Source organism: Ips typographus, linkage group LG11 (assembly GCF_016097725.1).
Source record: "Ips typographus isolate SLU linkage group LG11, UJ_Ityp_2.0, whole genome shotgun sequence".
In the NCBI taxonomy this organism is placed as follows: Eukaryota; Metazoa; Arthropoda; class Insecta; order Coleoptera; family Curculionidae; genus Ips; species Ips typographus.
In genome coordinates, this window is record NC_138432.1 from 8,218,943 (window position 1) to 8,233,987 (window position 15,045).

At 36.2% G+C, this 15,045-nt stretch overlaps 2 protein-coding genes and 1 pseudogene across 5 annotated transcripts; 1 reads left to right on the plus strand and 2 right to left on the minus strand.

Moving 5' to 3' along the window:
• The first annotated feature begins 195 nt into the window (after window positions 1-195).
• LOC145735854 (protein peste-like) lies at window positions 196-2,525 on the plus strand (annotated as a pseudogene). The gene is made up of 8 exons (XR_014179768.1): window positions 196-334; window positions 448-605; window positions 735-861; window positions 920-1,070; window positions 1,149-1,345; window positions 1,429-1,923; window positions 1,985-2,058; window positions 2,118-2,525. The product of XR_014179768.1 is annotated as a protein peste-like (transcript).
• LOC145735862 (2-acylglycerol O-acyltransferase 1-like) lies at window positions 2,496-5,197 on the minus strand. 3 transcript variants are annotated; one of them, XM_081989994.1, is made up of 7 exons: window positions 5,053-5,197; window positions 4,878-4,989; window positions 4,287-4,545; window positions 4,048-4,184; window positions 3,364-3,614; window positions 2,881-3,106; window positions 2,496-2,672 (listed from the first exon to the last, which is right to left on the minus strand). In XM_081989994.1, exons 3-7 carry the CDS (start codon window positions 4,532-4,534, stop codon window positions 2,515-2,517), a joined length of 1,020 nt encoding a protein of 339 aa, XP_081846120.1. In that variant the 5' UTR covers window positions 4,535-4,545; window positions 4,878-4,989; window positions 5,053-5,197; the 3' UTR covers window positions 2,496-2,514. The 3 variants fall into 3 exon arrangements, with proteins under 3 accessions (XP_081846120.1, XP_081846119.1, XP_081846121.1); XM_081989993.1 differs by lacking the exon at window positions 5,053-5,197 and having other exon boundaries at window positions 4,878-5,039; XM_081989995.1 differs by lacking the exons at window positions 4,878-4,989; window positions 5,053-5,197 and adding an exon at window positions 4,616-4,765.
• Window positions 5,198-5,569: 372 nt separating this feature from the next.
• On the minus strand, window positions 5,570-14,989 carry BRWD3 (bromodomain and WD repeat-containing protein). The gene is given in 33 exon segments (XM_081990006.1): window positions 5,570-7,006; window positions 7,008-7,022; window positions 7,089-7,229; window positions 7,282-7,369; window positions 7,425-7,527; window positions 7,582-7,655; window positions 7,707-7,832; window positions 7,888-8,021; window positions 8,076-8,215; window positions 8,272-8,438; window positions 9,065-9,222; window positions 9,224-9,369; window positions 9,428-9,530; window positions 9,583-9,771; window positions 9,833-10,016; window positions 10,369-10,466; window positions 10,529-10,667; window positions 10,729-10,839; window positions 10,974-11,091; window positions 11,205-11,430; window positions 11,500-11,624; window positions 11,678-11,818; window positions 11,898-12,049; window positions 12,105-12,288; window positions 12,345-12,478; window positions 12,540-12,721; window positions 12,774-12,936; window positions 12,989-13,136; window positions 13,189-13,405; window positions 14,367-14,426; window positions 14,586-14,615; window positions 14,713-14,771; window positions 14,832-14,989. Coding segments are annotated over 33 exon segments (5,319 nt in total). The 5' UTR covers window positions 14,896-14,989; the 3' UTR covers window positions 5,570-5,806.
• Between the last annotated feature and the right edge of the window lie 56 nt (window positions 14,990-15,045).

The following is a 15,045-nucleotide window of genomic DNA, read 5'->3' on the forward strand; positions in this document are numbered from 1 at the left end:
TGATGAATGTACTGTAACAAATTAAATCATACATACTTTAATCATTAGATTGCGCAAATTCGTAGTTTGTTATAGATAACAGATTGAAAATATAAAACCTACGCACAAACGAACCTAAACTTCTAGTTGAAGATTGTAATATGGTTTCTTATCAATAAAAGGTCGAGGCATTTAGCGATAAAACCTTTAGAGTAATTAATAAGAATGTTTCGAGATTCAAGCAGAAATCTCTCGTTAGTCGTTTTAAAGTCATGTGCTCAAGCGGAAATTCAACTTGGTGGTTACTACTTATCTGTGGTTTTTTTTTTACTTAACGGAAATTCACATCAATGGAGTAAGTATACAGTAAACCACCCTTATCAAACAAAGCGGTCCAGTTAAATTATATTTTACCTACAATCCTTTTAATATACAGAAATGATAAATAAACCTTTGTTCTTTTTTCAGAACCATCAAATCTAATTTTAGAGGGCACCACTATCTGCAACTTCTTTTGTTAGTAGGAGGCACAGTACTGATTAGCTTAGGGCTGCTTATAGCCACTTTTCTAGTCCCCATATACGAATTTATGCTTAAAAATGGACTTAAGTTTGACAATAATTCAGGTAAAACTATCATTAAAGATAATTGGTAGCGGTTCGTTACAGTCATATGTAAAAACTATATACAAATATGGAACACATCCACCGCCACTATCCAACTTTCTATAACTTACCCAATTTTGAACATTATAGAAGCTTTCAAAGCCTGGAAAACCAACAATCCCCCACTAGATCTGGACTTGTATCTATTCAATTGGACAAACGCCGATGAGATCAGATCAGGTGTCAAACCAATTTTCCAGGAAGTAGGACCATACAGGTTACAAACTTTTGGAAATAAAACTTTCCTAATAAGTAATCTCATCAATTCTATGCAGAGTTAAGGAAGTGAAAGAAAAAGCCGACTTGGTCTGGCACGAAAACAACACGATAAGCTACAAAGTGAAAAAATTGTATTTCTACGATCCAAAAAACAGTCCGAAGCGAATGGATGATGATTTAGTCACCACAATCAATCCAGTCTCTTTGGTAAGATGTGGTTTAAATAACTCAAACTGAAAATTTACTTTAAAACAATTTAGGTTACTTTTTCCGGTCTTATTCCAGACAGCGGCCTATCAAGCGAAAAACGAAAACTATCTCAACAAAAGATATTGTCCTTCACGCTGTCCAGTCTGTCTAGTTTTCTGGTCACGAAAACGGCTAAAGAAATCTTGTTTGATGGTTACAATGATGGTATACTTAGTGTACTCAGTCACGTGCCAGGAGCAAATGTTCAGGAAAAATTCGGAATATTTTATGGTGTAAGTATGTTTTCAATTTGTAATATCCCCTTTCGTCGTGGGACGATAATATCTGTATATACCAAATCCATGCACATTTATAGAGTAATGCTACTGTACAAAGTGATGTTTTCACAATGTACACCAAAACAGACGAAAACTTTGGCCGATTACTGAGCATGAACTACCGAAACCATACGGATTATTATCCAGGCTCTTGCGGACGAGTTGTAGGCTCCGCCATGGAATTCTACCCTTTGAACGTCAAGAAAACCAAATTGGTGTTTTACTCCTCTGAATTATGTAAATTCGCTGAATTGGAGTTTGAAAAAACGGTAACAATAAAAGGGGTGGCGGGTTATAAATTTTCTGGCGATTTCATATTCGACAATGGAAGGAGAAACCCAGAAAACGGTTGTTTTTGCGAGGAAAAGGAATGTCCACCTTCTGGTATTCTGAGCGTATCAAAGTGCAGGGCAAACTCTCCCACTTTTTTATCTTTTCCGCATTTTCACGCTGCTGATCCGTACTACACCAACTTAATTCAGGGTATGAAACCTAATGCTAGTAAACATCAACTGTATATTGTGATTGAACCGGTGAGAGCCTCCTAATTAAGAAGCAAACTTTAATTATATATTGTGTTTAATTATTATTAAGAAAGCTGGGATAATAATGGAAATTGCTGCCAACATGCAAATGAACATGTTGCTACAACCGATCGACGGAATGTCGTGAGTACATTAGACTTTTTGCAAAAGTTTATATTCACTTTTTATGATTTCTTTATTAGAATGTACAGTAACGTTCCTAAAATCTACATTCCCATATTCTACTTTTCGCAACACGTAGAATTGCCAGATGATCTAGCTGAGAAGCTACGAATGATTCAAAGCGTTCCAGACTATCTCAACTACGCTTGTATAGCATTCATCACTTTAGGTTTAATCCTAATAGTTTGGAGTTCTTACAGCATCTTTTCGGTTTGTACATCTCACAAAAACAAGAACAAAGAAAAGTATGAGGAAGAAATGGTCCCGATCGCCGATACGAAGGGCAAAGTGTATTAAATGTGTGTTTATGTTAGATTTAAGTGTCTTAAATGCAGCTCTCATTATTCATGTTTTGTTACTTTTATAAGTTAAAATGTATGTAAATAAAACAGTGTATGTAAAAAAATAAAATAGGTTTTATTCTATAACTAGCTGCGTTTTTTCGGGTTCATCTACATAATTGTACTTTTGCTCTTCAAACATTTCTTGCAGGTGCTTTACAAATTTGGCATGGTACTCGTCTACCTCTTCATTAGTAGGATTGGGTAACTTTGGTATATCCATTGGTTTACCAACTAAAAGTGGTTTCATTGATAATTATAAGTTTAAATTTTATCTTACACTGTGGTGATACAGAAATGAACAAATTATTGAGTAGTAGTAATGTGCGTGAAAGTTTGGGACAAGATGCCGTAAAAACCGTTGGAAAAACGTTATTATTATATGACTTCTCCGCTTGACTAATTCTTATTTCAGTTTATGTAATATTCTTAAAAAACTTACCTACTACCCAAATGGGTTTTCTTCTAGGCACCAAACCAAAGGTGTACTGGAAAAAACCTCGACCAACAGGTACTACAGGGGCAATCCCTATCCATTTCCTCAAAACCTCTTGAACTTTCCTCAAAGTATCGCCCTCTAGTTGATCGAAAGTGTCTGTTTCTCCAAATGAAAGCACCGGGACTAGGGGAGATCCGTTCCTTAACGCTATTTTAATGAAACCTTTTCTCTACAATAAATCATGCAATGATGGTACACTTGACTTAAACTGTTCTCAAAATGGAGTTGAAAGCAAAAGGGAAAGTAACACAAAGCTTTTATAAACCCCCCAAATGGTAAATAAACGTTCCACGTTATTTATAAGCATTCTTTGTTAGATTTTACCATTTTAGCTCCTAATGATGGGTATTTCTGTACTGTAACTAACTACTGTAAGTTTGGTGTTACTTTCCCTTTAAATCAAACTATTAAAGTAACTTCTATTACCTTCTTGAGTATTATTCTATATTGGCCCGGTTTACAATAATAACTTTCTTGAGCCCCACCAGGCATTAGGATGGCCACGTGACCGCCTTCCGGGTATTTCAAGGTGTGATCGATCGAATTAGCTTCGGCCGAAATACCTCCCAACGAAAGGGCCATTTCTCTAAAGAAGGGCATAATGTAGTGCTGCGATAAGGTCACCACGTGGGGAATGTGATGCGGGAAATATGTGTGAAAGTCACCGTAATCAGTACCTGAAAATTCGATTTCACAAATTTAACAGAGAAAAACTTGCTGAAGAAGTCTGAAAGTGGGGAAATTATAATTTTTGACTTTAATATTGAATAACTAATGACACAAAATTTGGTATAAAAAAATGTTTGTGAATAACTCAAAGTTCATTTTTAAACCTGTTATCAACAAGTGTAATAAATTACTTAATGCCAATTAAGTTTGCACCTCATTAGACGTGTTATACTGACGTTTTAATACTCAGAAAGACACACGTGTAAAAAAATTGGTCCCTCTCATAGACTAAGATATTTAATTATATAGTAACCACAGGGGTGGTTAGCCTACATTTTTTAGTTAATGCATCAAAAATATCAATCAACTTTCAATTTACATTATTAGATAATGTCATTATCTGATCAGTTCAATGGACTTTGGAGTTATCTATATACTTACCAAAGCTGCAGAATACACCTAACGATAACATCCCGTGAGGAAAACAACAAAACAGGTAGTTTTTCTTGGGGTCCAAGTCCACCCAAGGCAGCCTTTCAAGGGTAACCGGAAAGTAATCTTTCATGTATTTCCACCAACTAAAATTAAACAAATTTAACCAATTTGTACTGTTTAAATCCATACAAGCATTATTTATATCATGCTTTCCAGCAGTTTAATAATAAGGTGAAATTATATACCTCCATGATCTGACCCACGTCCACCTTCTGCCTCCTTTCTGGCTGATTGACTTGTCATACAACACCCAAAGTAGGTATCCTGCAGTAATTAGCCAGTATCGCGTGAAAAGTACTAGGTAAATGGATAGGAGAAGGCAAATAAAGCCTCCGAATATGAGCCAGACGAATCCAACACCTGCTGCCAAGGTCTGAAGTCTCCTGTCCATTGGGACTTTTAAGGGGGCAAAATGGATTCCTGCTATTTCCATTTTATTTAATCCTGAAAATTAACGGAATCACATTATTAAACATTAAATTGGCTTTTAGTAGCAACAGAAATTCGTAGGTACTTTATGAACTATCCTGGTAATTGTAAATGTACCATATAAACATAGAATCATCAAATATTTGACTGGAGTTAAATATCACTTCCGTTTATAAACCTAGTAAGCAATTTGCAACAGCTATAAAAAACTTTTCCTTATAAGTAGTTATTGGCAAATAAATCTCACCAGTCTAACTTAATAACACCAAACTATAAAACAGTAGAATCCTCAAAATATTGACACTTAACAAACAATTACTCTGATAAAAATGTATCAGTATACTTACCTAAGCGTGTAATTCGAACAAATTCACAGTGAAATTTTCTAGTGTAACTACTTGGCTTTCACTTCAAGCCCATACGATTTCGAGCATCCCGATGCTAAATACGAGATGTGACCTATACGAAGCGGACGAACATGTTACACTACTATACAAAACGTAAAAATAAATTTATGAATACCTTCCTCATGGTTAATTCAAGTGGGATGCTTGCCGCACCGGTGATAATTTGACGACGACATTGATATACCAGGGCTGCACGATATAATGATTGACTGCTTTATCTATATCGTAAATCAAACAAATTGTTGCTAAATTTCAGTTAAAAATTAATAACAAAAACCGTCAATACCTGAACCCTGAAAACCTTTTAAAAATTGGCCCTTCACATTGATTTAATAAACTATATCAATCATCGTAAAAGGGTTTAAACAACAAATAGAATCATTTTGACAAGTCGAATTTTTCATTTGGCTTTAATAACCTTTTATTGATTTATAGATCATAAATCCCAACTCACTAATTGTCAGAGATTAACTATGCTATGTCAGAAGAGCGCCCTAGAAAAAAGCAAGGAGGAAATCAAATTGGGTTACCTAACCTGGCAATAAACTTGCAGTACTTCTCCAAGAAATCCATCTTCATTAATTTTTTTCAAGGATATTTTTACTACTAAGGGCAATAGATTTGGTCTTGAGTTATCTTCATAAATTTTATCGTCAGCATTATGAGTAGAACACTTAAAAACAGCAAAATTGCAACAAAAGTTTGCTTGTAAGAAAAGTCAACCCTAAATTATCAATAAATACAGAAAAATTGGCGCGTTAAATAACGTGATCGTTTAACGGTAAAAATGAAACTTAATTAGGTCTAATATAATACACTAAACGTTCCACATCACTCCTTAAACATTCTATGTAATACCTTAACCTACGTCATCCAGTCTTTTTGTCTTTTTTGAGAAAAGCCGCTGCTTTTTCCGTGATTTTCCTCACTCGACCACGACTACTTACGTTGCCGAGGTACTTCATTCTACCGTTTGTTTGTCTATTGTCCAAATCCGAGTCTGCGGCTTTTCGTCGTCGTTTTCGCGGTCGTAACGCACTATCACTGTCCGAGTCCGTGTCTGATTTCTGTTTTCGGATCTTTTTCGATCTGCGTCTGCCTTTCCGTTGCGGTCTGGTACCCTCACTATAATCCGAGTCTGAGTCGCTATTATTAGTAGGTGAAGATTCGGTTTCTTCTTCATCTTCCTCCTCGTCGTCTTCAACGACAAATGAAGGTTTTCGTTTCCGACGGGCTTTTCTTTTAGAGTCAGACAGTTCAAAGTCCGAGTCTGAGCTATTGCTTTTTCTTTTAATTCGTTTCACTGTTTTTCGTTTTGACGGAGCCGGATGATCAGAACTGCTAGAAGACTCTTCCGGACTAAAGTCTTCGTCTTGGTCGTCGGTTTCAGTGAGTTTCTTCTGTTTCGCTCTCAGGCCGCTCTGCAGCTCCAGTAAATTTACAGATTCTTCGCTGTCTGATCCGCTCGAAGTTTTACTATTAGCCTTGCAGGGAATGTCTGGGGATCCATCTGACTCGCTTTCCAGTATTTTTGTTTTCAATTTCCTAGTCGGATGATACGTTTCGTTTTCAGACGAATCGCTATGGTATAAACTCGACGTTGACGGTTGGTTATTATCACAGTTATTAGCCTTTGACTTTTTGCAAGTGTAGTTATGATCAAAGTCGTCTAGGATGCTTTGACTCGAAGTGGAAGGTTCTGGTTGGTATTCCTGTGTTCCGTTTGGCATTAAACGCTTCTGCAACTCGGAATTCCGGTCTAAGGGAGTCTTGTCTTGAGTATTGTCAGATTCGGTATTCGATATGCTTGCGCCCCTTAAGGCTCCCAAAGGTGTGTTGTCGCTGTCGCTGTCATAAGCTGCCAAGCCACCATTTTCTATTGGTTCAATTTTTTCCACCACCACCTTGATGGTTTCCACTTCGTTAGAGCTCTTGTTCTCGTCCGATGATGTTACGTCAACGTCAGCGCTTTCGGATGAACTGCTGCGGCAGCGCAGTCTTTTTTTGGCTACTCGCCAGTTTGAAGTGATTTTCTTTATGTGCTCCTCGAACATTGCGGAAAGTCGAACCGGTCATTACATAAATCTGAAATGGGAAAATTGCCATTTAATTTATAGTTTTGTTCCTAAAATTTCTAACAAAAAAACTCACCCTCGATCTTTTGTTAGTGTTGAACGTCCTCGAGTTATGAAAAATTAATCTTACATCACAGCAAAAATCTTTGGGGTCTTTGTACAATTCTTTTTGGAGCTTTTCCTTCACCGTTTCCAGGTCCATAGGATTAGTGATAATCTAGCGTAGAGTAGTATAAATATCCATGTCCAATAATGACTGGTGAGCTTACCTGATAATATGTTGGATATTTGTGTTTATTAACTGGCTCTCTAAATGGCACTGAGTCTTCAGTTTGCCACATAAGTTCCAACAGTCCCCTGTAAAATATAAACTTAAAAACCCTGTAAAATATGGAAAAATATAAAAACCAACATGGCTTCTATTTTCCAATCATCTGGAGATTTCCATGATCTGACTGCCAAATATCTCACAGCTCTGCTTGTAGAAGGTTTTTCGATATCAACTTCGTCCTCATCTAGCATCACAAAAAATATTTTTACTGTATAATTGACAAACATTAATACAATACCGTCAGTTGTGGTAAATGATTCGTCCACCAATTGATGATAAATAGCGGCAATGTCAATTGCGTTATTCCCATTCCTGCAAAATAAAGTATTCAGTCTAGTGACACTGTAAAGGTTATGAGCTTACTTAGCAATCTTCAAGCATAATTCAGTCAAAATCTTAGCATGTTTAACTATAATGCTGTCCTTTTCGTTGAATTTAACAGCGTTCGCTTCCAGATAGCGTATATCGAATTGAGCTGCCGAGATCCGCCTAAAATGTATTGTTCAAAACTATATTTTCACTGCTAGTTAAATGCTAGTAGTACCTGTAAAAATTATTTTCAAATCTGGCCTTTATAGTTGACAAGTCGATTGGGTACTCAACAATTAAAGCATAAGTGGGATAGACATTAATATCGACAGGGACAAGAAACGGTTCAGCAATTGCCAGTTCCATAACCTGCATCACAAACATTCATAATAATACTCCAAAAAGGAGTAAAATAATAATAACCTGGGTAATTCCCCTAGCTATTGCTTTGCAAGCAGTGTCGCGTTCGCAATTAGGCCAGTCATCGGATACGGGTTTATACAAAATCGATCGTAGCTCGTTCTCCAGAACGGGTATTGCTTCTTTTTCATCCTCGGGAATGCCTACACGTTATTACCAAATTAAAATTACATAACACTAGACAAAAAAAAACACGTACGATTTTCATCGATCGGTTCCATATCCCAAGGACTCATTCGTTCTTTTTCGCCATTGGTCCAGACAATTTCGTAGCACATGAAGACAGACTCTGGGTACACGTCGCTAGCTGGTGATTTAGTGGTTATAGCACCAATCCACCAGTTATCGTCTATCATGCACCGAAACCTGACAATTTATTTCAACATTACGAATTGACTGAATAGTAGTACTTTTAGCATCTTTCTTTCTCTCATATAAAACATATAAAGTAGAAGATGTTTACAAAATAGGCTGGTAGGATTGATTTTGTCTAATCAAAAACCTTTACTCACTTGGACGTAAATAAATGCCAAACATATAAAATGTCGTGCTAAGTTGGCTTAAAGTGAGTAGTCCTACTCTATACTGAATTCCTATTTTGTCCATATTCCTCAGAAAATGTCGGTTAGGAAAATGTATGATAGTAAAACAGAATTTTAATATTATTACGCATCCAAATATTAAAAATTCCAATATTTAATAGTCAAAATCTCGAAAACGACAAAATTTGGAGAAAAACTGATTAGAATAAAAACTATCTAGATTAAGCAACAGAATCAAGAAATAGCAGCAGTCACTAGGGTTTTAATAATAATAAATACTTAATAAGTAGTTGATCACCCTGTACACAATACATAAATAATGTGGTATGGCCTAAAAGTTTTTCATTACAAACATACAAGGTGTTAAAGTTTGAATAAAAATCCTAGAATTTCTTGACAATCAAAAATATACCACACACTATAAAATATGCTGAAAATGGCATCACTTACCTGTCGTCACTTTGCCAATCTCTGGATAAAGCGGTCAAATAACACTGTTTCAACACAAAAAAGTCTAAAACATCTGGCATATCGTGAAACTTGACCGTAAAAGTTTTGCCAGTAGGACGACCGCTTTCGTCTTGGAGGGCCAGTTTTAGGCAACACAATCCTGGGCGGTTTGATTTCGTAACGAATACCGACCACTTTGCAAAACTCGTGATCCTTCAGTTGCATTCCTTTCACCCATGGTAGTTCTTTAATGTTGGGCTCGTAAACGTTTTTTTGTCTCACCGCGTCCACATACAAAATATGACCTTAAAATTGACACAAAAATCAATCTATAATACTTGACAGAAATGTAAAACAACCAACCTTGAACGAAATACACAATTTCATCGTGAATCTGAGGATAATAAGGAGATTTTCTGGGTCTGGTTTCTGATAACCATTCGCTCAGTTTGTATTGTTCAGAAACCTTAAATGTCGTGGTTAAGTCCGATGTAAATAAAGACAAACATCAGTAGTACCTTAATTTTAAATCCTTTGGATGTACTGGCATCGGCGCTAGTGGACGGTACTGCACCTGACATTTTGGCCGTGTGAGCCGTTTTCGGCACCGGTTCCTTCTTAGGAACCACCCGATTTCTTGGTACCGATGCTTTCGGTACCCGTTGAGTGGAAGTTGACGGACGCGGTGAACTCACTCGTGATTTCTCCTAGTTAGAAATGAAAATGTTGAATCTAATAGCGAATTCGGTGTGTCAAAGTGTCAATTACCCTCCCGGATTTGTTTTCTCGTGTCGTTCGCGATTTGCTGGCCCTTTCTTGATGCGAATCGTCCGAATCTGCTTCGTCTTCCACTTCATCGCTATTGCTAGTCTCATCGGATAAATCATCATCATCGTCATTATCCGATGATGATTCTCTTCTGGTGTATTTCGCATTATTGCGTCGTTTTCTTCTAAACGTCAAATTTACAATTGGCAGCTCAGATTCAGTTACATAATAATTATTTAAATTTTAAGTAGTCACATTCAGTAATTTTTTGCCAAATAAAATTACTTAACAGTCCTTCAATGTAACTAGAAAAGTCCAAGATAGTTTTTTTGAAGACTAGAATAGCTAAGTTTAACAAAGATTAGAAGATTTGATTGGAATATTAATAATTTTCTTTGCACTCTCAACTACTAGTCCTAGTTTAACTAGACAGGCATGCAGCCCTTTATTGATTTTAATTCAAAACTATAATAATATTTTTCGTTATTTTCCTCAGAATAATGGAACACTGCAGAACAAAACATTGTGACACCTACCTAGTTTTGCGCCAGTCCTCCAATTCCTCTGCCCAATCCGAGAAAGACTCATCAGTATCACTTGCGTATGGTTGTACAGGAATTTGTACGTAATCATCCTTAACGAGACATTATATAATTATTAAATCACATTGTTTCTATGTTAACTACAAAGAGTTACCAAATGAATGGTTTTCTTGGCGCCCCGTTTTTTCGGAACTTTAACTTTAGCATTACTAGGACCCGCCGTCGAAATCATAAGAGGCCGCGTGCGCAACTGTTTTTGGTATTCGTTCATTTCAGCCTCTTCGACCAGTCTCCTAAATTTGAGATAGTACAGTCATTTAATAGTTCCCTCTCAGTTAAAAATAAAAAACTTGCCTAATTTCGTTGGAAGATTGCAACACCGATAAAGGTAAAGGTTCAATCAGAACGTTGGCTTTCCATTCGATATTGTGGTCAGTTTGCCAGTCACCAGTACTTTGACGAATTCTAAGTAAAATATGAGATTGATAACTTTTACTCTATTTTTTTAGTTAAACTAAAGCTTGCATATATGAGAATTACCCTGAAGATGACTAAAACGGTGACTAAGTAACCTAGTTAACTAATTTTAAGATGCTTACCGTTGGCTTCGTATAGAACCAGCAGCGTTAGCCCTCAAATCATCGTCATCGTCTTCTTCTTCCTCTTCCACGTGATATTCGATGCGTTGTGACACATCTTGTATAACCTCTTGATTTCCTAAATGAATACTCACTTGTACAGTACTGTTAAGTCAATAAGAAGACTTAATATTAAAACAAAAAGTGGTATTAAATTGCAAAAATTGCCTGACAACTAACATTATCACATACCCTCATTACTGATGACGATATTTGGCACCAATTGTTCAGTGTTGCAAGTTTCCCTGCCGGGAACCAGTCTTTGCAACATGGGCGGGTACGGATTACCATCGATATCGACCAGAAATGGAGGAGGCATCAAATGGGGCGGTACCTGAGTTTGTTCGTCCAAAACCCAAAAGTTTTGGTCCCTAACCAACGGCCGATAATCAGTATGGAAGAACAGCTCTTTAGGAAGCTAAAATATACATTCAATATCAAACATAATAAATTGTGACTAATTGTTGTGTTGTTTTCAAAGCGTTACCTGTTGAAAAAACGGACTTCCAGTTCCAAAACCGAACGTCAAAATATCACCGTGCGAATCACTTGCTGATATAGTGAGACCGTCCGGACTCCATTTAGCGTCAAAAATCGCTCCATAACCTTGTCCTAATAAGATTTAACTCAAATTGGAGTTTTTCTAGTCGCAAACCACCACTTACCCTCTATAGTATTCAAGTACTTGAACAAAATTTCCCCTTTGTGTATATCCCAAATCAGGAGCTGTCCGTCGTGTCCTGCTGACAGAATAACGTCCTCGTCGTGCGGATGCGGCTCCAATACGTACACTTCATCAGTGTGCCCTAATTATGTAATGGTGTTTTATTACTTGTAGAAAAATTAAGCTACATAAACCACCATAATAGCCATGTTAATATTTACCTGTTAATACTCTAATTAACTGTCCATTTGAAGCATTCCACACTTTCAAGCTATGGTCACTGACAGCTGTCACTACAAAACAGTCAGATCGATCCCAGGCTACCATAGTAACGCGTATTTTCTTCGAATCTGATTCCGTACTTTGTTTATCCCTGCATTTAAATAAGACGTATTAATTTGACCAAAACAGAGCTTCATTTAATTTACCCTGGAAGTTTGGTGGTTACATCCAAATACTGGTTTCTCCACTGTTGCCGTTCAAACCACCATATTATAGCAGAGCCATCTTTACTGCCTGACAGAAACCTTAAACCGCTATGCGCCCACTGGATCGAATCAACGCGATCCGTGTGAGATTCAATTTCTAAAATTCTTTGCGGACCTTCGTCACCTACAACAAAACCACCATAAAACCACTAAATACCTAAAGCAATTTTGAAAACAAACCTTTCATGTAATACACCCTTACATGATGATCTGCCGATCCAGTGGCTAAAAAAGTACCACCAGGACTAAACGAGGAACAAATCATTTGCGCCTGCCCTGGTCTTAGTTTTTCCTGGTAAAGTGTAGGGGTATTTCTGCCACAAGAATTATTAATTATCAACACACAACCTACTTAATTAGTGAGACTGTAATCACCTGAACTCAACCTTATTTATACCATCCGAGTTATAAGCCCAAAATGCTATGGAACCGTCAGTGCTGGTGCTTATTAAATAACGTTGACCCCAACAAGGGGTAGGACAAAAATTTACTGAAGTAATCATGCCGGAATGCTCATGCAGGACTGCAATGGGAGCTCCAGTTTGCAAACTCCACACCTAACAAGCCACATTTAAATCAGACTTTCAAAAAAGTGAAGTCACCTCTCACCCTTAAAATTCTGTCAATAGACCCAGCTGCCAGCAATTGATTTTCAGAATCAATTGCAATATCTGTAATTTCTGAAGACGCACCCCGGAAAGTGGCAATAAGCCGACCAGTATAAGAAGACCACAACTTAATTAAGAGATCATCAGCACCAGTAATTACGTATCTACAATATTAAACTTTAATGTCTTAGACTCCTAAATCTGACGTAAACTTACCCTCCAGAGTGATCAAACAACAAACAATATACGGCAGACAAATGTCCGATCGTACATCTTTGCATTTGCATTCCATTAAAAATTCTCGGAGTAATTGTTCGTCGTCGAGAAAGTGGTCCCCCAATTTCCCTACCTCTTATACTGTTAACTGCAATTTAAACTTTGAAACAACCCCCAAACAGACTCTCTATCAAAATTACCTATATTGAATGGGGCTTTCAAGTCTTGTATTGACTTTCCCCGAAATCCATCGACGTAATTAAAAAGTTGTTCATAGTTTGTGAAAATATCCTTTTTTGATTTCGGACGGAAACTTAGTATCGATGAATATAAAGGTGTGGTTGGGTTCAGAACTAATGACGCCCGGTAACATGCGTAAGCCAAAAAATCCGGACGAATGTATGGATACTGCCTTTCCTACAATTAATTAGAAAAGGGTCTGTATGAAATGCCTCATCCCAACTTAATGAATAAAAAAGGTTTTGAAAGACCGTTTTTCGTAGAATTACGTGTTCATTTTGACTTACAGTGATTTCTTTACCAATATACAGGGTAAAGAAAAAGATATTGCACATTTCTTGAATTCATTTTTAAAATTTTGGTCTACAAAAGGAATTACAAGAGGTTTTCAAAACAGACGTACTTTTTTACAAATTACTCTGTATCTTGGGTACACCTGGACTATTTTTGAGGAGATAAATCAAAACTAAATGTTTATTGCTGCTTATAATAAAATAAAAAAAAAATGTTTATTAACTAAATTGGTTGTAAAATCAGTAATATTGCAGAAGTTAATAAAGAGGTTTTTGGTATCACAAAACCACATACAAACCATTTTTTGGGTATGTTATAATAAATAGTAAGCTTTACAGCATATTGTGACCTTCCAACCTTGATACAATACCTGCAAATGTAACAAAAGAAATTTGACCTTTAGCTGCTGAAAAATAAAGTATGTTTTCAAATATTGTTGCTGTAGAGAAAGTATTAACATTTTAAGTTATCTTATATGTCCTATTTTTGTAAATCTCTGGAAGTACCTAATAAATTTATTTAAATATGAAATGCCACATTATTGAAGTCAATTAAATCAACACTATTATCTATTATACTGACTCCAACTTGTTTTCTATATCTACAGAGGTGGTGACTAATCCTTTGAAAAGGTGGTTTGGAAAATGGTTGTTGTTAGTTGATAAAAAGTTTCTCCTTAGACATTACCTGATAAAGCTTGATTGTTTGTTTTTTATTTACGAAAAACAAATTACTTCTAATATTTTTCCTAGTTACTTATTTACAGTCTGTATAATAATCAATAATAAAGTAAATACAGACAAAACAGTTATACAACAAATTAGGACTAATGTTAAACACTTACCATATCATCCACTGTTCTTTCATGTTCCTGTCCTTTCCAATCAATTCGTTTAGGTAATAACTAGAACATACACAAAAGATAAACAAACTGAGAAAACATCAGATAAACACAGACTAGCAGATATGCTACTGATCCAAAATTGTGTAAAAGTGAATATTAAAATAGTAAAAATAAGGAAAAACTAGGGTAATAACTTCTGTCTTATTAACAACTACTCACCTTGTGTTGTTCCAGTTCTTCATTGAGCACCTACAAAACCACAGGGATTAGCATAGTTAGTAGCTGGTTCAAAACAATCCACACAGATTGTTTAGAACAATTTATAAATGAATTATACTATACTTACTTCCAAAGTTCTCTGCAATGGGCCCTGAGACAGATACCTTTGTATAAGGAAGTAAACATCTACAAATGGATAAGTTTTAGAACTAATAATAAACCTAAAGGGTGCATTTAGAGTAGTACCTGATGCTTCAGAGGCTGGGGACGATTCGCTAGCATTATTTCGGTCTCTATTTAATGTATCCATTCTGTTTTAATAATAAATAATAATTATTAAAGTGAAACTACATTGCAAAATGCAAAATATACATGGCGTAAGAGGTTATAGGAATGAAAACCGTTTTTCCTTCTCTTCTTCTTTTCGAAATAATCTGGAGTCTGGTACCTAATTAACTGT

Bases quoted from the DNA above. Each gene is read 5' to 3' on its own strand.
- LOC145735862 (XM_081989994.1), bottom strand. From the start codon at position 4,534: ATGGAAATAGCAGGAATCCATTTTGCCCCCTTAAAAGTCCCAATGGAC. The intron at 4,185-4,286 runs GTATATAATTTC...GTTTAATTTTAG, and splicing joins ACGTGGGTCAGATCATGGAG to TTGGTGGAAATACATGAAAG. The intron at 2,673-2,880 runs GTAAGTTTTTTA...AACCACTTTTAG, and splicing joins AAAACCCATTTGGGTAGTAG to TTGGTAAACCAATGGATATA.